At 43.1% G+C, this 21,820-nt stretch overlaps 1 protein-coding gene across 1 annotated transcript in view; it reads right to left on the bottom strand.

Moving 5' to 3' along the window:
* The window catches only part of LOC149262710 (protein kinase STUNTED-like), a 132,030-nt gene that overhangs the window by 77,316 nt on the left and 32,894 nt on the right, over nt 1-21,820 (bottom strand). Inside the window, exons 4-5 of the mRNA XM_089381554.1 lie at nt 14,315-14,397; nt 14,016-14,166 (exon numbers count right to left, since the gene is read on the bottom strand). Of these exons, the coding sequence (XP_089237680.1) occupies nt 14,016-14,166; nt 14,315-14,397 (234 nt within the window). The remainder of the gene's footprint in view (nt 1-14,015; nt 14,167-14,314; nt 14,398-21,820) is intronic.

Here is a 21,820-nt window from a genome sequence, read left to right as displayed (position 1 = left end):
TTATGCATTAATTTTTAGTATGTTTATGTCATTTGTACGAATAAGGGTAGTCACTCTTCCTAGGTGGCTAACACGTGCTCATTTCAGGTTTTTTGACATATGTTGGAGCAAAACCGAGCAGTCATAGGCTAGGAGACAACCAAGCTTAGGTTGAGGATTTGTAGGGGGGTTGTCTATGGCATTAAATAGCCTCCCTCAGGATCTTCACCCCCAACTCCGAGCTCCAAAGGCCACCAAAACCGGATCTAGAAGGCAGCCAAACAGATTTTGGAAGGAGTTGTTCACTCACAGTTTGGGCAGCCAAGTCCCATAGATTTAGGAGGCCAGCTAGGGCCTCGTGGTGTATAAATGTTAAGGCCTCAGCCTCCGTGAGGGACTTTTGGAAGCTATTGCATACTTTCCACTACAGTGCTGCTAGCTTCATTTTGTTATCTTGTAGCTATTCTTGGCATAACTCTTGACTTATGATTATTTTTTGATAATGAGAAGCAGTCCGATTTGATATCAGCTCTGAGTTTTCTATAGGAGCCATAGCTCTCGGGGTTGGGCCCAACCTGAGAGCCTAGGGCCTCCTTCTTTGTATTGTTATCTTTTCTTTATGCATCGTGATTTTCCTTTTATGCATTTGAAACGTGTTTCTGTTGAGCAAGATTTAGTTGTGTTGGTTAAATAGGTCACTGTTGATAAATAGAATTGCTTCAGATGTGTAGAATAGATTGGTAGGATAATAACAGATAAAGCTCCAAGAAAAAGGGTTGACAACACTCTCAGTTTCACCTCTCCCTTATTGGATCAGGGGCTGGAATTGCAGAAACAGTGCTGCCCAACAAAAACACTAGTTTGCTTGACCATGCAATCCTTGGTGTAATGTTTTCATTTGTAGAAGTTAGTTATGCGTTCAGACCTTTGAAATGTTTCTTTGCTTAAGTGTTGTACATGGTTCTCTTTATAAATAAAGCTGTTGTTCATTTGTTTCATTGACAGTTAGAATAGATTAGCTAAGATTTCGATTGTGTGCAGGACTTGGTTGATTCGGTTAAGTGTACACCGTGCAGGGCATCTCCACCACTCTCTCATCCACCTAAGCTTCGTCCAGGCCAGCTACTCCATCTCCTAGTTAGGTTCCTTGTCTCACAATTGTTCTTCTGCCCACGTAACCCTATCTTCTTGCTCCTCCATTATCTTAGCCTTCTTTAAGCCAAGTCAGCTTTCCACACCCTCTCATCACTCCATCCATCAGTCCCTGGGTCATTTCAGGCCCCTACCCTACCTCCCTATCCATTCATGCATCTTCCCTCACTCACCCATCCTCCAAAATCCAATTTTAAAACATCCTGTAGAAATTTCTGAACATCCTGTAGAAATCCCTGAAACATCCTGTAGAACCCCTGCAGACTTCCTGTAGAAGCTCACAAATGAGGTTGCTGGATAGCCAAACTTTGTGAAACTCTCCGGAAGAGTGTTAGGGACTCCTTAGACCCTCTCTGAACATTCCCAACCTTTTCCAAGCATTTCTCTTCCTTGATCCACCCCTGCACAGTAAAAAGCCAGTTAAAAACACATGCATGATAATTCTGATAACTTATTCAAAAATACAAAAAGATGTTTTCTTCAGATAGAGGTAGCCTAGACACATGCATTTTACCTTCATAGAAGTAATGGTATCTCTTTTAATAGTTTGCATTCTCTCCTTTGCATCAGTAGGACTAGCTGGTAGAATTAGGGTTTGTTAGGGTTTGCGTTACTTTTTGGCTTTCAGTTTCTTTCCGCAAGTAGATCAGCTTCCTTTGAGTTAGCTTCCATCCATCAGTTAAAAAGCTTCTTCTAAGAGCTCATAGAAGTTGGCTTAAGCCCCTAGCGGACTTGTGCCAACTGACCAAGTGACAGCTGCGGCAAGAGCTAGTACTTGTGCATACAGCACCGTCGCTTCCAAGTTTGTTACGAACTACCGGGTTGATAAAAGTAAAGAAGGGAGTCCCAGGAGTTGTAGCATTATTGCTGCAATACTTGAGCCCACCATCTTTTTGGCGCCATTGCCGGGGAAGCGTCAGAGTATTGGTGATTATTGCTTTTTTTCTATTTTCCTACACTCGCCTTCTGCTAAATAGTTTATTTCTTTCCATTCTGCAATTTCATTTCCGCAAAAGTAAAGTAGATATTTCCTACTTTCATAGATTAGCATTTCAATTCCATAATTCCAATTCTGCAAGTGTAGATTAGCATTTCAATTCTGCAAGCGTAGACTAGCATTTCATTCCTGCAATTTCATTTGAGCAACATAGATTAGTCCTTTCCTACTTTCAGTTCAATTTCACATTCTCATTTCAGCAAGATAGTTAGTTTCAGTTCAATCTCTTTTAGTTTTTGCAGGTGCAAGAAGAAAAAAAAAAAAAAAGCAAAAATCAATCAAAAGCCTTTCCATTTCATGCCTCGTAGGAACAGAGATAAAACCGGCAAATTCTTACCCAACACCCCCACCACTTCACTGAGTCACCCTTCTCTCTTCTTTTGTGACAGTGATCCAGAAGAACCTATAGGTGAGCCTCCTGAAATATACAAAGATCCTATAACAGAAGAAGAGTTAGAGAACACTCCATCTGAAGCCATGGCTGAAAACCGAAACGGTAGAAGAGAAGATGAGAGAATAGAAGGTGCCTTTCCCATCCAAGAGACCAATGGAGACATGAAAATGAAAAACATAAGCCCCTCTGCTTTACCTCACTTCCATGGATTGAATACTGAAGACCCTGATACCTTCCTGTTTGAGTTTGTTGTCCTTTGTCGAACATATGACTATACAGAAGATGAGAAAAAATTGAAACTCTTTCCCTCTACCCTCAAGGATGCAGCATTACGCTGGTTCATGGGCTTACCTGGAAATAGTATCACCACTTGGGCTCAGATGCAACAAGCTTTCAATACCAAGTATCGGGACTACTGTAGGTCCAAGGAAGCCAAGGGAGAAATCTTTCGGATGACCATGGGAAATGATGAGTCTTTAGAAGATTATGAGGAAAGGTTCCAACTTAGCTATAAACGGGCCAGGTGCACACTTGACCCTGAATCTCTCAAGTTGGTCCTGCTCCGAGGAGTCCCTGAAGACCTTCTAGATACCCTTCACATGCTAGCTAGAGGAGATATTTACCAACTACCTTATGAGGATATAAAGACTGTGTTTAGAAACCACTCTAGGGCAACCTAGAAAAGAGGCAGGGGAAACCAACTTTCAGCTAGTACTACTTTCTCCAAGCATGAGTTTGTTAATCAGCTGGAGGACCTCAAAAGTGAGGTGAGACTGACCATTTCCATGAAACTTGATACATTACGAATCCAGCAAAAGAAAGAGGAAGCTGAGAGGGCTTTGGTCATCTTCTTTCCTAGGTGTACAAGGAAGCACCCTAAGAACGAGTGTCCATTACACTCGGTAGAGGTATGTTTCGTTTGTGAGGAGGACCACCCCACAAACCAATGCCCAACCTTACCTGGATTTAAGGCCATATACCAAGGAACTGAGGCACCCACTGAACCTCTCTACTTCCTCAACCAAAGGAGGCCGCATGGACCTAGACCTTACCAGCAGGGGATGCAAGGGACATCCCAAGCTTATTATAGCTCCAACCAATCCGCTCCTATGCCTTCTTGGGGTCCCCCTGTTCATCCTTCCTGGTCTGCACCTCCTCCATGGTCTTACCCACCTCAATACCATACTCAGCCCACTACTCATTCGTTTCACTCACATGTCCAGCCACAGCCTCAGTGGAATGCACCTCAACCGGGGTGGAGGCCCCAGTACAACACTCCTCCCGCCATTTTGCCTCCACCACCAGCTCAACCACAATCATTACCTCATGCTCCTCCCAGACAACCCCAAATGCCTACTCAACCGAACCCGAACTCCAACAACCGACAGGCCCAGCAGGTATATACTGGGGAAACAACATGCCCTACCTATGTTGTGGAAATCTAGGAAATCATCCTGCGATCCAGGAAGACTCTTCCGGATCACCAACCTCCTCCCCCAGAGGACGAGGAAGATAAACAGGAAAGTGAACCCAAGGCCATTCCACCCTTTCCTGAGAGACTAACAGTAACCACACAACCCGACCCAGAAGAGAATGAGCTTCTGGGAGAACTCAAACAGTTGTGTGTGAAAATACCACTTCTCCAAGCCATCAAAGATGTACCGATATACAACAAATTGGTTAAGGAAAAGTGTTTCAGGCACCCAGGAAGGGGAAAAAGAGATGCCTCAACTATCAATGTCATAGGACAACTGTCTGATCTTATGTTGGGGCAAGTAATCTGCCCAAAGTATTTGGATCCTGGGAGTCCTGTAGTTGATGTCCACATCAATGGCACCATCATACCCCACACCTTGATTGATTTAGGGGCTGCCATTAATGTGATGACCAGGGATACCATGCTCAAACTCAACCTTCAGGGTTCCTTAAGGAAGACCTCGACAGTCTTGCAGTTGGCAGATCGCTCCACCGTGACCCCCGAAGGGATTGTGGAGGATGTCTTGGTCTCTGTTGACTCTTGGGAGTATCCTGCGGACTTCTTGGTTCTTCAACCAAAGGCAAATCTTACTGGATACCCCCTTATTTTGGGAAGGCCTTGGTTAGCCACTGCGGATGCTTACATAAGCTGCCGAGTAGGAAACATGACCATCAAAAATGGTCCTATGTCCAAACAGCTAGTCTATACCCTCCTGCCCAACCTCTATTAGAGCATGACTTACCACTTTGGTTGGAAGAAGGAGAAGAGGATGAGGTGTATTCTGCACCCTTGTGCACCTTAGAAACCACCAGGGGAGGTCCTCAAACCGAGGATGATTTGATTGAGACCTTGATTCAGAATCCGCCTCCCAGTGCATTGTCCTTAGAAAAACTGGTGGAGGATACTCAAGCCAACACCTTAGTGGACCTTTGTGTGACTGATCCAACCTCTCCCAGAGTTAAAAATGTGGAGTTTGGCCTCGAGAGAACGTTAAATATCAACTCCTCCCTATCTCCTTCCCAGGAAAAGGAGCTGTATAGTCTGCTGGCCAGCCATCTAGATGCTTTTGCTTGGAGCTATAAGGAGATGAAAGGAGTCCATCCTTCGATCTGTACCCATCACATCTACATTAAAGAAGATTGTAAACCGATCAGGCAACCTCAGAGGAGAATGAATCCAGCCCTTAAGGACATTGTCAAAGAAGAATTGCAAAAATTGTTGGATGCAGGATTCATCTACCCCATCTCAGATAGCGAGTGGGTGTCCCCTCTGGTGTTGGTACCCAAGAAAAATGGAAAGTGGAGAATCTGTGCGGACTACCGAGAACTGAACAAAGCCACCAAGAAAGACCACTTCCCTTTGCCTTTCATAGATCAATTGTTGGATGGACTGGCGGGAAAGAAGTTTTTCTCTTTCCTAGATGGGTTCAGTGGGTATAACCAGATACAAATCAGCCCGAAGGACCAAGATAAGACCACCTTCACTTGTCCTTGGGGTACCTTTGCTTGCCGAGTCCTTCCCTTTGGGCTATGCAACGCTCCTGCCACTTTCCAAAGAGCAGTATTGAGCATCTTTTCTGAGCTAGTCCATGATTCGGTGGAAATCTATATGGATGACTTCACTCCTTATGGGTCTAACTTCCAGGAAGCATTGTCCAATCTGGGAAAAGTTCTAACCAAGTGCATTGAGATGAACCTGTCCCTTAGTCTTGAAAAATGTGAATTCCTGATGGCTGAAGGGACCGTGCTAGGACATACCATTTCTCGCCAAGGATTGCAGGTGGATCCTAATAAAATTGCCCTCATCAAAAAGGTTCCACCTCCTTAGAAGGTAAGAGATGTTCAGAGTTTCTTAGGCTTAGCAGGATATTATAGAAGATTCATTAAAGACTTTAGTAAGCTAGCTTCGCCACTGTTTGGCCTCTTAGCAAAAGATGTTGAATTCAAATGGATGGACGGCTGTCAAAGGTATCTGAATGAATTAAAGGATAAGTTGGTGTCCGCCTCGATATTGAGAGGTCCAAACTGGTCCCTACCTTTCCACATCCACACTGATGCCTCGAACAAAGCCATAGGGGCAGCCTTAGGACAGGTTGAACAAAAACTCCCATATGCCATATACTTTGTCAGCAAAAACTTATCCAAGGCAGAAATGAATTATACTGTAACTGAGAAAGAGTTCTTTGCCGTGGTCCATGCCCTGAACAAGTTCTGACACTACATCACTGGCTATCAAACATTTGTACATACTGATCATGCTGCAATTAGATATTTAATGAATAAAACGGATGTGAATGCTCGTATTATTAGATGGTTACTTTTTTTGCAGCTGTTTGATTTGATTATCGTTGAAAAACCAGGTAAAGAAAATGTTGTTGCTGACTTCTTGTCTAGATTGGATTTACCTGCAGGTGAAGATGGAACAGTGGATGACCAGATGCCAGATGAACATCTGTTTTCTATCTCAGTACTCTCTCCATGGTGTGCTGATATAGCAAACTACCTGGTCTCAACACAGTTCCCTTCGCATCTATCCTCAAAAGAGAAGAGCAGAATTGTGAGGAAAAGTGCCTCATTCACTTGGATAGGGGGCAACCTGTTCAAACTTGGCCCCGATCAGATCTTAAGGCGTTGTGTAAGGGAGGAGGAAGTCTTTGAAATCCTCCTAACCTGTCATGATGGGCCTTGTGGAGGACATTTTGCATCCAAGAGGACTGCCTTCAAAATTCTACAGGCAGGCTACTATTGGCCCACACTTCATCAAGATGTCAAAAGATATATCAGCCAATGTGACCGATGCCAAAGGATGGGGAAGCCGACTCCAAGGGACGAAATGCCTCTCCAACCTCAAGTGACTCTTGAACCATTTGAGAAGTGGGGTATGGATTTTGTGGGTCCTATCAATCCTCCTTCAAGGCAAAGGTCTTACATCATTGTGTGCACAGACTATCTGACAAAGTGGGCGGAAACCAAGGCAATCAAAGCAGCGACAGAAGAAAAGGTGGCTGAGTTTTTAAGAGAAAACATCTTCTACAAATTTGGTTACCCAAGAGAGTTAGTCACCGATCAAGGAAGCCAATTCACCTCCAACTTAATTGAAGACTTGCTCGCTCATCACAAGATCAAGCATAGGACCTCCACCCCCTATCATCCTCAAGCAAATGGGCAGGTGGAAGTCACCAATAGAGCATTAGAAGGGATTTTGACTAAGGTGGTGAGCAGCAGCAGAAAGGATTGGGCAGATCGCCTGGTTGAGGCCACTTGGGCTTACAACACCACTTGGAAGACCACAACCGGCTTCACACCTTATGAGCTGGTCTATGGGAAGAAATCTTTGTTGTCAATTGAGTTTGAGTACAACACATTGAGGATGGCAGCTCAGCTGGACCTAGATCTCAGCCATGCCCAACAAGAAAGGTTATTGCAGCTGAATGGGCTAGATGAACACCGAATGCAGGCCCTTCTCCACTCAGAAGTGGTTCAACTTCAGAGGAAGATATGGCATGACCGGCACCTCAATGACAAAAAATTCCAGCTGGGAGATTGGGCGCTGCTGTATGATTCCAGACATAAGGATTTCAAGGGGAAGCTGAGGACAAGATGGATAGGACCATATGCAGTGGAGAAGTGTAATTACAATGGTTTTGTCATTATTCGGACCATTGATGAGGAAGCCATCCCCATGCTCGTCAATGGGCATCGACTAAAGATCTACAGGAAACCTCTTTCGAGGCAAGAGTTCATCAAAACTATGGAAAAATAAGTGTTGGTCATAGAGAAGGGTTCTGCCTCTATTTTGGGCATACCCTGAGCATCATAAAATAAAATAATATATATATATATATATATATATATAATAAAAAAGATCCTTGGGTGAAAAACTTTCTGAGGCACCCAAGGCAGATGGTAGGGGTGAAAACCTCATTGAGGCGCCCCTGCTGTCTCTCTGAAAAAGAATTGGAATAAAAAGACCCTTGGGTGAAAACCTCTCTGAGGCACCCAAGGTAGATTGTAGGGGTGAAAACCTCATTGAGGCACCCCTGCCGTCTCTTAAAAAAAAAAAAGAAAAAAAAAAAAGAAGAAAAAAAGAGGAGGCAGAAACAGAAAAGCAGGCTTAATCTTTAGAAATTGTTGCAGGTTACAGGTATTCCATGCAAAAAGGAGGCCTCTCAAATCAAGGACAAGGGTCCCTACCATGCTACCAGGAAACCTCTCAAACACTCCCTCCATAAACACACATCTCTTCCAAGGTTTGGGCGCAATCTGGTCATAGTTTAGCCTTCTACAGGAAGCTACAGGACTTTCTACAGGAAGTTCTGTATTTCTACAGGAAACATCCTGTAGAGCCTTTGGACGGGCCAGGACTGACTATGAAGGAGAATTTGAAGCTCAAAGTCCGATGAGGAGGCATGCAACCACTTTTTCTTCTCCATCCTCCACTGCTGTCACCTCTTTTCACCACCATTGCTGCCATATGATTGAAATACCTGCACAGTCATACCAGAACGTTGGTTTCTCAGGAAAAAATATTTTTAAGTGGGAAATAAAGCATGCAGAGGCTCAACGCTTTACTTGTCAAGGCAATCTAAGGACCCTGCACCTATGAACATGACTCAATTATTTTGGCATGCACCCCAGGAGGAGAAACGGCTACAGGATGTCCTACAGGAATCCTGTAGCAGTTGATCCGGCTAGAGCACATACCATGGAGGCACCCGCAGCTCATGAAGCCGGCGCATGCAACATTCACAGCCAGGAAACCGGTCTCGTAACCAGCAGCAGTCAATGAAGAGGAGCTCCCGTGCCTGTGCACGAAGCAGCAGCAAGCGGATCCATCATCCCTCGTCCTGAAGCCTGAGAAAAATCACGTCCACGACCGCACAGGTAAGTGCCTCACCCTATTTCGTCAAATTACATAAGCTATACTCTAAAATGTGTGTAACTGTGGAAATGAACAGATTGAACAAGTCGGGTAGCCATTCAACTGGCCACCACAACCAGTCCGACGGCCTCGTCGGATCCGAAAGGCTTTGGTTATGTCAAAAAGATAGGAAATGGACACGTGGGAAGTGTCCAGTCGGAGAGAAGTGGCGATCTAACAGGAATGGCGGCGGTAGATACACAGGGAAGGATTCGGCAGTCAGGAATACATGCAGCGGAATGATAGCGGTGACGTCGGCCAACGGGCCGACGGGGACAGCTCACCCCCGCACCACGAATTCCGCAGCAATTCAAATCAGCCGGCTGAATCACTTATGGCGCACTGCAGTCATTTATTCACAACCGTTTTGCAGCCGAGTACGCATCCTAAATTCTCTAAAGGCTGTTAACCCGAGTTCTCGGCCTGTTCCAACGTCCTGTTGCTGCACAGAAGGTCCAGAACCACTGAAGCATTCCCCAGAATCCGTGCACGACTCCTACAGGAAGCTGCGCTACAGGAAGCCCCGCATTACGGAGGAATTTGGACTGTTCACGTCGAAGGTGATAATTCTGGATTAAGGTAAGCCTGAACATATTTCTCCCATGCAATTGATTCAAAAGGTGGTGAAGTCAATGTGTTGAAGGGGTAGGAAACCGTGAATTAAAGTCCGTTCATGAATTTACAAGCCGTTTTCTTATCACTGCATGAGAATTGTCGTCGTAGTATGTATGCAGGATTTTCTCCAGGGTTTGATTTATAATTGAGCCACTGTCAAGGCTCACTCGTAGAAAGTTGTGAATTTTATAAAACTGTGTGCATAACAAAAACATAGCTCTGCGCTCTGTCTAAGAAAATACCGAAGATCTACTTCTGTATACGAGCAGGCAAGCTCAGGACAACAAAGCAAGTTTTTACCATGCTGGGAGGGTTCATTAGAAAAGAGCCTACAGACTCAAAGAAGTTACGGGAAACCCCTGAGGTGGTGGACTTGTTTTCCCGTGCACAATGGATGTCATTCTGTGACAAGCTTCAAGGTCATGATGACGAGGTTGCAGAAGAATTCCTACGGTCCTTGAAGCCAAAGTCAAAGACATTGGTCGTTGTCAACTTCAGAGGATTGACCCTCAGACTCACCCCACAGTTCATTAGCAGAGTAACTGATCTACCGATGGGGGTACCCTGGGATAAGGAGGAGAGAAAACTGGGTCAGAAAGCTAAGAAGGAGTTCTTCTTGCCAGAGGAACAATTCTCAGAGGACAAGAATGGAGTTCGAAGAACCAGCCTACAACCATTCTGGAGTGAGGTCAGCCTCCAGATTATGAAGTATATTACGTGTGAGGGGCGATTTAGCATCGTGTATGGCTATCATTTCCGGTTGCTCACAGAACTCAGGCACCAAATGGACCTACCCTCAGAGCAAAAGTTGAGCATTCCTTACTTCCTCCTGCAATCCATGACTGAGTGTGCCACCAAACTGAGAGAGGGAACGCCAGACCAGATAGCCCATCATGGGCTCATCAAGCTCCTCGTGGAAGATGCACTCCACATGTACACCGTCCCTCTCTCCTGGGAAACTTTTCGGAATCTGACTAAGGATGATGACATCCGAATTTTGGCCGAGGAGCTCACCTCCTCCAACAGCGAGGAGAAGGAACACACTCAAGCAGAGAAGAAAGGTAAAGGCCAAGAAACCCCGAGAAAAACACCAAAGAAAGAACAGAAGGGAAAACAAGAGAAAAACCAAGCTGCCAAAACAGGGGGTGACAAAACCACACCAACACCCAGGGAGAAAAGACTATAGAGCAGGGTGGAAAGGACTGAAAAAGTCCACATCAGTGAGGGCACCTCTAAGGCAGCCTCAGCGAAGTTAAAAGAAAAAGCACCCTCAGCCAAGCAGGCTAAAACGGTGCCATCTGTTTCTACAGGAAGGTTAAAAACGGCTTCTACATGAAGCCAGAAATCAACCACTACAGGGATTTCTACAGGAAGTCCTGAAAAAGGAAAACAGAAGGAGAAAACGGCCGAAATTCTTGCTAGGGAGGCAGCAGCTGTGCTGGCCACCCTAAGTACCTCTCCCAAGCCAAAGGAAAAACGAAAGAGGGAGACTCCTTTGTATTTCAAAGCAAGAAGAAGTGTAAGAATTAAAACCGGCAGGCCCCAACCTCCATCCAAAGACCCAATTACCATTGAAGACACCCCTACCTCGCCAAAGGAGAAGTCCCCCTCCAAAGTATTAGTCACTTATGAGCGGGGGAGCCTGAAGACATCTACCTGGAAGGGGAGAATGGAAAGGTTAGCTTCAAAAACCCCTCTACAGGATGCTCAAGCCATTCTACAGGAAACATTGGCCAGGCTCAAGGAGACCGAAAGAATGGAGGGGGAGGCAGCCAAATCACCACAGAAGGAAGAAGAGGTAGAGCACATTATGGAACCTAGCCCCCAGCCCAGCTTGGGCTCTTATTATAACTTTTTGGAGGCCGAGAAAATCATTCCACAAAAATTCACAGTGCCGCTTTTCCTTGCACTAGAGGAAGAAAGAGTGAGGACCCACACATGGATGAGAATAGCCAAGTCTAGAGGAGTAGCAGATATAGGCCCTTTGGAGGAACAACTCAAGGAGGCAAGAAGAGAATTGGCTATGGAAAAACATGTGGGAAACTGCCAGCGAGTATTTCTACAGGAAGAGAATGAGAAGCTCAAACTACAGCTACAAGGACAAAGGAAATAAAGGGGCACAACATCAGAGGACACCACAGCAGAACCTCAAGGCAAAGAAGGAATGCAAGATGATCTTGAGGAACTAAACCAACAACTACAGGAAAGAGAATTGTAGGCAAACATAGAGATACAAGCTCTAAAACAGCAGGTGCAAGAAAAGGAGGCACAACTGGTCTGCATGGCCAGTTGGGCTATGGACGCTCTGCAATGTAGGCAGCCGGCCAAATATTATGGCCTATACCTACGGGACCAGTGGCTGCAATTCCAAATTAATGCATTGGCACAGAGGGGTATCTCCCAAATCCAAAACCCACAGCAGTTCACAGATTTATGTAACAGCAGCTCAAAAGAGGACAAGGCCAAGCTATCAGAGTTCTACCTCCATAATTTGGCCCTTCCAAATGTAACTTCATGGGACCCCAACACAGTCGTGGGAGATATGCAGCTGATGGCACTACCCTCATGGTTAAACCACGAAGAAAAGAGAGCGGCAGAGGTCAAAGATGTTGTGAACCGAGAGTTACATGAACCACTATTGATTAGAGCAGAGCCAGGGGACCCCACCGCATTGATATCAGCCCACCAGCACCTAGCAACCAACTCTCAGGCTTTATTAAAATACATGGATCAGCAAGCTCAGACTATAGCACACTTCGAGGATATGGAGCAATTATTAGGGGACAATTGTGTTCATGCTTGCACCCGTAGGTGGAACACATTGTCCCACAGCCTCAAAATCAGGGAATATCACACTCCAACTAGAATGAGGGAGGCCCTGGCACGGGTGCCTCTCTACAAGAAGTCCATGCAGAACCTCTAGGCCAGCTGGATCGGCCTCAAGCTAAGCCCACCTTTGCTTTTGGGATTGGTAGAAGGAAGCACAGAAAAAGAAGAGCATAAGCAGTGGGAAGAGGTGGAAAGGAAGGCCGGGTTCCATGACAGTGAGGAGGATACTACTTCAGAAGCCTGGGATGTGAGAGTGGCGATTAAAGCAATGAAAGACGAGGAGCTGGACTAGTTGCTCAGGGATGAGCAATCATTTTAGCAGGGGGTGATGATGAGCCCCAAATTTGGTAACATTTTGGGCTCATTTGGCCTAATTATCCTTGTTCAATCCTTCATTTTTCATAACTTATGCATTATTTTTTAGTATGTTTATGTCATTTGTACGAATAAGGGTAGTCACTCTTCCTAGGTGGCTAACACGTGCTCATTTCAGGTTTTTTGACATATGTTGGAGCAAAACCGAGCAGTCACAGGCTAGGAGACAGCCAAGCATGGGTTGAGGATTCGTAGGGGGTTTTCTATGGCATTAAATAGCCTCCCTCGGGATCTTCACCCCCAACTCCGAGCTCCAAAGGCCACCAAAACCGGATCTAGAAGGCAGCCAAACAGATTTTGGAAGGAGCTGTTCACTCACAGTTTGGGCAGCCAAGTCCCATAGATTTAGGAGGCCAGCTAGGGCCTCGTGGTGTATAAATGTTAAGGCCTCAGCCTTCGTGAGGGACTTTTGGAAACTCTTGCATACTTTGCACTACAGTGCTGCTAGCTTCATTTTGTTCTCTTGTAGCCATTCTTGGCATAACTCTTGACTTATGATTATTTTTTGATAATGAGAAGCAGTCTGATTTGATATCAGTGCTGAGTTTTCTATAGGAGCCATAGCTCTCAGGGTTGGGCCCAACCTGAGAGCATATGGCCTCCTTCTTTGTATTATTATCTTTTCTTTATGCATCGTGATTTTCCTTTTATGCATTTGAAACGTGTTTCTGCTGAGCAAGATTTGGTTGTGTTGGTTAAATAGGTCACTGTTGATAAATAGAATTGCTACAAGAGAACAAAATGAAGCTAGCAGCACTGTAGTGAAAACCCCCCCGCCCACAAAAACCCTTTTCCTAAGGCTAAGTCTTTTGCCTAGGGAAAACCCATAACAAACATGTTCTATGTTAAAAAATCCCACCATGTAACATTTATCCTAAGTCAAGCACCCCCCTCCCCGCTCATTTTACTTCATATTAACTTTTATTAATATATACAAAATCCCCAAAAACCTGATTTCCCGTATATATTTAATTCTTTTGTATAAATTAACCCCACCCCTTAGTTTAATTATAAACTACATTACTACCCATAACCCACAAAAATATATTAATAACCCCGCCTTAGCCCTTAATCCCGCATTAGAGCACCCCCAATGAGATTAAAGGTTAAGATAATCTCATATCATCGTGATTAGGCCCATGCACCCCCCCCCCCCCCCCGAAAACTTTATGGTTAAATCACCACGCAACTCCCATCTCCCGACCATCGTTGATCATCCCTCCTTTACATCCAATGCCTCTCATCCATATCGGGCCAACCCGATGTCTACCCTTTACCTGCCCGATGAGGCGGTTTTCCCCTTGGCCCCCGACGCTACGTGTCAAGCACTGAATGGAATCAGGCGGCCCCTCCCGAATACCGCCCGCACCACAAAAGCGGTGCGATGGACCTCCCAAATTGCTTCCCCTTTCCAACCGAAAATCGCCACTGTTCATCCATTAGTGAAAACCCGCCAAAATTAACCGTTTTCCTATAAAAGCCTGATTACCCCTCTTTTCACTCTTTTCGCGTGTTTGCCTTTAAGAAGTCAAAGCATCGTTGCAACTCCTGCAAACTGCTGAAATAGCTCACGAACCTCAGGAATTGGTCCACAGAAGCTGCAGACAGTCCGACAGAGTCATCTATCCGTACCAGAGCCATACACACCCCTGCAAACCTCTGTCAACTACCAGTTACAATCAAATTCGCCCAATTCCAAGTATTTAATCGTGGAAAATCCACTCAATCGTCCAATTCCAATAAATTTCCCTCATAACACTTTAAATTAAGTGGAAAATAATTAGATTTATTTTAGTTTTTACGCTTTAGACCAAAACCATCTGCAAGAACATCGTTTCCCTAAAAACTTAAAATTACCCCCCATACTCAAATCCACAAGAACTGAGTATGGTTGCCCCAATTGCTATGGATGTGAGAAACATCTCTATACCCCATTTAGACCTGGACCACCTTCCCCTAGCTGATAAAGATTTCTAGATAAAAGATACCGCTGTCATAGAGCTCCTTCTCAAAGTATATCGCCAAAGTAGGGACACGTTCCTGAATGATGCTGATGAAATTGGCCTTTGGGAGTCAAATTTTACCAATTACCAGTTCCCCCAAGTCCACATTTTTCCTGAAATTGTGCATATGTGCTATGCTTGTTACATCCCAAGTCATAGAACCATCATGTCTCATGACCAAAAGGTCCTTTTCACCATCACTGCTGAGTCTATAAATGAAATGTTGCAGCTCCAACCAGGGCCAAACCAAACTCCCCTGTTTATTGGAGATCTGTTGGACTTATATCCCAAACTCAGCTCTGCAAAATTGGCCCAATTGCTCCAAACCTTCATCGGAGAAGAGAAGCACATCCCTAACAACTCCCCTCCATATGTAGCAACTATATTTTCCCCTTGGGACCGAAATATTGTAGCCGTGATATCTTGTGTTTTGGGTTACTCCACAAGTGAGCACATTGATGAAATTATCCTGGCTTTCATGTCCATGTAAACCCTAGGACAACCTCCTACAACCATTTATGATTTTGCCACATTCATAGCTGACAGAATGCATGAGAAGTTCACAAGAATGGGAAATGAAAGGGTTTTCAAATACTCCTCAGTTTTATACCATATGTTCTTATATTATCAATCATAGAAATTCCTATTCACCATCCAAAAACTGGACACCAAGGGTTAACCTAGGTCAGTGATATTTTGGACCCATTAGTCCACGAGTATCGGTCTCCATACTCTTATTCAAACTTCATTGACTTATTTGTACATCCAGTTATGACAATGTTGACTAGAAACCCTCCTCCAAGAATCAGTCTAGAAATAAAGAGAGTCCTTCCACTGTCAAAGCAGACCAATGTGGGTGACTGGTACCTTTACCAGAACCACACAGAAATCAGGATATATGGTTGCATTCTTGCATCATATAAGATGCCAAGATACCTCCCTATGAGGTTGTTTGAATTAGAATACTATAGGCAAATTATCAATGTAGATAAGGTAAATTTCATCAATGTGAAGAAGAAGGCCAATTTCAAAATAAAATACCAACTAGGCCCCTTCATATGAAACTCTATAGAGGCTGGAAAAGAGGTAGATTTGATACTACAGAATATGAAGTTCCAGAGAAGTTTTGTCTAGAGATATGATCCTTCGGAATTTATCACAAAGAAGAGACAAAAGTTCAAGCTAGGACCTTTCATCCACCATCCCCTACCTAAAATAGAAGCATATGCAAACCAAATAGAATGGATGGAAGGTACCCTAGTAGACCAGGACAGCACCAGAATAGATGTAGAGAATGCTCTCATTGATTTAGAAAAGCAACTTGATAACAACACTTTTCTGTAGGTACCAAAAAAACCAGAGACTGCTATGAGTACTCCTCGAATCATGCAGACTCCTCAGAATGAGGAGAAGATCCCAAAAAGAAACAAAGAAGGGGGTTTCACTTCAGGAAGAGCCACCTCTGATTTGCAACAGGAATCAAACAAGAAACAAAATCTAATTCTAGCCTCTGAGCAAGAGTATACTGGAGACTCAGTTGATGACACTAATATGGGAGAAGAAAGAAGCAGGCCTGTCACTCCATCTGGAGGTAGGCAAGAGCCTTCCACATCACAAAATTAGATGTTGGAAAGGAAACTCAGTGTGGAAGTGTCTTCTTTCATAATGCTAGCTGACAAAGACCAAAATATCAAGGAAAGGTGTAAAGAAATCAAGGCTAGGAATGAGAGGCTTAAGGCCCAAAGAAGACTCCAGCGCTAAACTCCACAACTGTAAGCCAACATAAAGGGTTACAACTCAACCATAAAGGCTAGCACAACCATAATAAAAGGGACATTAAGAAACAATTCATTAGTTGTCTCTATCTTCTTGCAAGAAGATATTTGTATTTCCTAAAATAAATCTCAAGTTGTTTTGAGATATTTTTTATTAAGTTTTTGTATAAATACTTCACAATTCGAATTATGTAGTGTGGATTCTTAGACATTTCTATAGTTTTCTTCATCAAATTGTAAGCTATTGTATCATTGTTGGACCAGCAAGCTGGATTATTGAGTAAAGCAAAGACATTTCATTGGATTCATGTGTAGTGCAAAATACAGACAAGTATCTTCTTTTGTGTTGTCAATTTTCTTTAAAAGTTTTTCCATAATCTTAAACGTATCTGAAATTTAAATCCTTAATATGGAATGATATCTCAAAACTTGCTTCACTGCACTCTGTTTTGACTATTAGGCATTTTGTATGTTTTCTGCTAAAATGATCTAAGGAATTCTTGAGTGCTCCTTAGTTCAGGTAGTTTCCCTCTGGTCTATAGTAAAGGATTCTTAACTTCCCTTTGCTCATGATCATCCTCTATTCCTCCTTTTAGTCCCGATTGGAGGATTCTTAAGTGCCCTCTCACCCTGGCTAAGATCATTTCATCCATTTGACCTGAAAACCTGTGTTTGATTCTGCTAGCTTGCCCATTGAACACTCCCTTTAATGATTTAATCCCAGTTCTGCTGCCCTTCTTTGACTCCATAGCCCAATAGCCAGAGACACCATTCTATCCATCTGTTTAAGGATTCCACCATCCAACTTCCAATACAAATCCAAAACCCCCCAACCTTTAAGAACTAGCCTAAAATCCCAGCAAACAGAGCTAAAACATATAGAGAGAGCCCCCTTTGAGTCATAGGTTGGCTAGAGCCTATACTTAAAAGATTGGTTTGTGGTTACCTCGGTCTTTTCCTTCTTCTGATAACTTCGAGGGAAAATTTCTGAGTGATAACAACGTCAAAGTGGGTGAATATTTTGTAGGCATACTTCTTACATTTTGTTGCATTTTGTTTGAATCCCTACATCATTCCTTGTTAGATTCCCATCTTGTCTTAATCCCTTCAATGTGTTATGTTACCTAAGTGGTTCTTTAGGCGTTCTTTGTACAAATCCCCATTCAACATGTTCCTCTCTTTTCACTCAACTTTTTATTATTGCATGTTGCTTCTATATTTAAACATGAAATTCTTGATGTGCTAAAGGCACCAAGTGACACCCTATTTCTCTTCATGTACTGACTAGAGTCGTTTTCTTCATTAATTTGTCTCATCTACCAGTTTCTTTTAATTTACCAACTTGATACTATTAATATCGTCCCATTAGCTTTCTATATTGTTAGTCTTTATCCATCCCTTAAAATAAGCATTATGGACCTAAGAGAGAATACCCTAGGCTGTGTGTTGATTTTCATGAAACTAAAACTCTAACTGAAATTGAATCTGTAAGAACTGTGAGAAATGAAAATAGAACTGTAAGAAAAATGTGTTGTAATTGATATAACTAACCTGGATATACTGGCAATTGTTCTGTGATGTTTTGTCTTCAAGGTTGGTGAATAGTTTGAAAGCATAACATGCAACTTCAACAGTGGTTGAACTTATTTTATAGTTTTTGGCACTTGAATTTAATTGGTGGTAAGGATGGACATGGATTGCAATGGCTTCATTTTGAATGTGTGGTCTGGATTTAATTTGATGTGATCTAATGGTTGGGAATTTGTTATTTGTTGATCCATGTGCTTTGATTTGTTTTAATGAGAAATAGAATGAGTTGGGTGTCATTTATTGAAGTTATTAGGTTGGGTGTCATTTATTGAACATAGGGGGTTTAAATGTTGAACAACACAGCAGTTATGGTTGACATACATTCACTTTTATTATGTGCAAATATGGATATTTATTTGGGATACAAAGCTTCAGTTCTGATGAGTGGAGGTTGAAGTGACTGCTACTTTGTACTTCTAGAATAGACCATTTTGGAAGAATTTATGGTTTTATCTATTTTCTAGTTGGGTCAATATGGTTTGCACTCTTAAGTATTAACATACTATTTATGGACAGTTGTAGGCCCAGTGAATGTTTTGGGAAATTTTGGACATAAATTAATACTTATTTACACCTAATGTTATTTATCTTTGTTTAAATATTGGCTGCAAAAGTCTCAATTTCTGGTGGTTTGGTATGACCAGTACTATATCAATTACTAGTCCGTGCACAACATTAGACATATATCCCCTATTATTTATGATGCAGGAGCATCCAGCTCAGGGAGGTCATGGTTGGGAGTTTGTCTCTTCTAACAGTTTGAGTTTCGTTAGTTTTCATTTTCATTTACATTTCTAGGAATGGCTATCTCAGCCACTGTTAGTGTTTGCTTACGTGTTCTTTTTACTTTTTAGTTTTATTTAAAATTTGCTTTTAGTTTACAAATCAAGAAAAGACAGTTATTCAAAAACAACTTAATGTAACTACTGGCAGTTTGATAACTGTCCAGTGTTCTCTACAAAACAAAAAAAGGAAACGACTATTGTAATATTTTTGACCATCATAGAACTGAATGAAGAAAATGCATAGAAGCATTTTGAAGAACAAACACATCTGGATCCATTCATATTACAACTTTAGCATATTTTCTACAAAATACAATTAAATTCATTTTCTTTTCCATAAGCATAATGATGACAGACAGTGAACAATAAGCACCAAAGCGAGGAGAGCACCCAAACAAGTCAGTAGCGTAACAGAGCAAGATTACGGGAGAAACAAGGGAGCCACTGTTAGAGGAATATCCAAGAAAACAAAGCTACACGTACAGAAATGAACGCATAACCATTTTCCTTCACAAATATTTAACAATCGAAATTACTGTATAAATATGTGTGTGTGTGTGTGTGTGTGTGTGTGTGTGTGTGTGTGTGTGTGTGTGTCAAAGCTGAGCATCCACAGTTCACTGTTCAGAGACCAGCAAATAAAATAGAGTCTACAATACTATAAACCACCACGAAGTCATCACAGGACAGTATCATTACAACCATAGTTACAATAGCAGAGCCATAAATATATAGTGAAACTAGAGGCACAGTGAGGCCAAGAAACCATAAAGTTGAAACCAAACTACGACAACAGACTCATAAACCCTATGAACAAAAAAACCCTCAAACAGATAAGCAGAGAACTTTCAAGGAGCAACCCTACCCAGTTCGAGCATAGGAGTCAGGGTGCGAGGTCCACAAATGGAGCCCGATCGCGCACCTACATGGCCAACAAGCAGGCCATCAACAAACAGTGAAATGAAGCCATAGACAGAGGGTTGAAAACAAAGGAAAGGGCCAACAGAACCTACCTGAGAGAGCCAAGCCCATGTGAACTAGAGGAGAGAAACCACGAGCAAAGGTTACGGCCGCAGAGTGCTCACTGCCCACAAGGAGCAAGAGCTGTCAGCACTGGAAGAAAATGAGGAGAAAAAACCCAGCATGGAGAGTTAACTTACCTCTAATTAATTGCTAAATGTGAGCCGAGAGCCGAGCCACTCCACAACCGCAACCTGTGGCAAGAAACAAGCCAACAATCAAACGTAGGAGCAAGTGCATCGAAACCAACAACATATAACAGAAGTCTACAAGCAAAAATGTAACTAGAGTCGAGCCAAATAGAAACTAGAGACTAAGACTGAGGGTTCTAGACCTAGAGCCGAGAAAACGAGCACAGAACAGGTAACATTGATAGCACACGCAGGAGGAGACCCTCAAAGAAATGCATGTCTAGGCACGGTGAAGCTAAACCACTGTAAAACAACCAGAGCCAAAACCTTTGTTTCGCAGAAGAACAGAGCAAAACGAACCAGAGACCTCACCCCACAAACAACAAAGTGAAACAACAGTGAAATGAATCGACCGAGGGTTTCGAGGGTTTGGTAAGAGGTGGGAAGGAACGAGCCCCAAGGCTAGGACACCTGTCCTCAAATCATTAACACCAAGGTACAGTGCCATTAAGTCAACCAGCTATGCAAATAATCAACAGTTAATTATTCATATAGAACTGTAAAGGGCTAGTCCCATCAAATTTTGGTATCAGAGCAGGTATAGTTAACTGTTTTCCTTAATAAAATGGAAGCTCGAAGAAGAGGTTGTGGCAGAGCTATTCGAAGAGTAGTAGATGAAGGATTGAGGGAAGAGATTAGGATCTTGAATGCCCGTTTGGCAGCAGTAGAAGCAGGAAGGAGAAGGGATCCGGAAGTAGGGGACGATAGTGAAGAAGAAGTTGTAGTTACGACAGATGGATCAGATGAAGAAGGACCTGAAATCAAATTGTTAAGGTCAGTTTTGTTGGCTAGCAGTAAGCCAAAGCCTGAAATTCTGAACTATGATGGTAGTTTGTCCATAGAAGTGTTGTTGGACTGGATTAGTGAGTTAGACAAATATTTTGAATGTGAGGAGGTCAGCGAAGATAGGAGAGTTAAATTCGCTGCCACCAAGCTGAAAGGAAACGTGGCCTTATGGTGGAACAGTGTCCAAGTAGAGATGAGAAGCTTGAATAAGCTACCCATTAAAAAGTGGACCAGAATGGTTGCCAAGATGAAGGGGAATTTTTTGCACAAAGATTACCAGATTGATCTGTATCAGCAAGTGCAAAATTTGAAGCAAAGAGGAATGACGGTGAAAGAATATACTAAAGAATTCTATCGGGTGAATTTGAGAGCTGGTTATACTGAAGACACCCCAGAAAAGATAGAAAGGTTTGTGAATGGCCTAAGGCTGGAGATATTGGACGAGATAAGTATTCTTTCTCGAAAAACCATAGAGGAAGCATACCAAAGTGCCTTAAAGGCAGAAGAAAAGATTGCAAGAAAGCAGAATGCCAGGAGAGGACGAGGAACTGGTAGAGGGAAAAGATAATCCTTTGGCAGAGGAAGAATTGCCAACAATAGTGAAGAAGGCAACAGTTCAAAGACCTCAGGGACAATAGAAAAGGAAGGTAGCACTAGGGGAGGAAGGCCATACCAGAGAGGAAGGGGAAATGGCAGGGGCAAAGGAGCTGCCTTCCAGTATTACAAGTGCCACAAGTGGGGGCACGGGTCCTTTAAGTGTCCTGAAGGAGAACAGGCTGGTCAAAGAGGAGCATATGTTGCTTATATAGAGGAAGCAGAGGCACCGCCTCAAGAGGTAGAGAATGTACCGGAGACAGGAGAGGCCTTAGTCTTGAACAAGGTACTGCTGAAACCGGCAAAGGAAACAACTGAAAAAACCCAAATAAAGGCAT

This window comes from Pinus tabuliformis, chromosome 6 (genome assembly GCF_031772625.1).
Source record: "Pinus tabuliformis cultivar Carrire ecotype Pingquan chromosome 6, CPIR1, whole genome shotgun sequence".
NCBI lineage: Eukaryota > Viridiplantae > Streptophyta > Pinopsida > Pinales > Pinaceae > Pinus > Pinus tabuliformis.
This window is presented reverse-complemented; position numbering and strand designations above follow the sequence as displayed.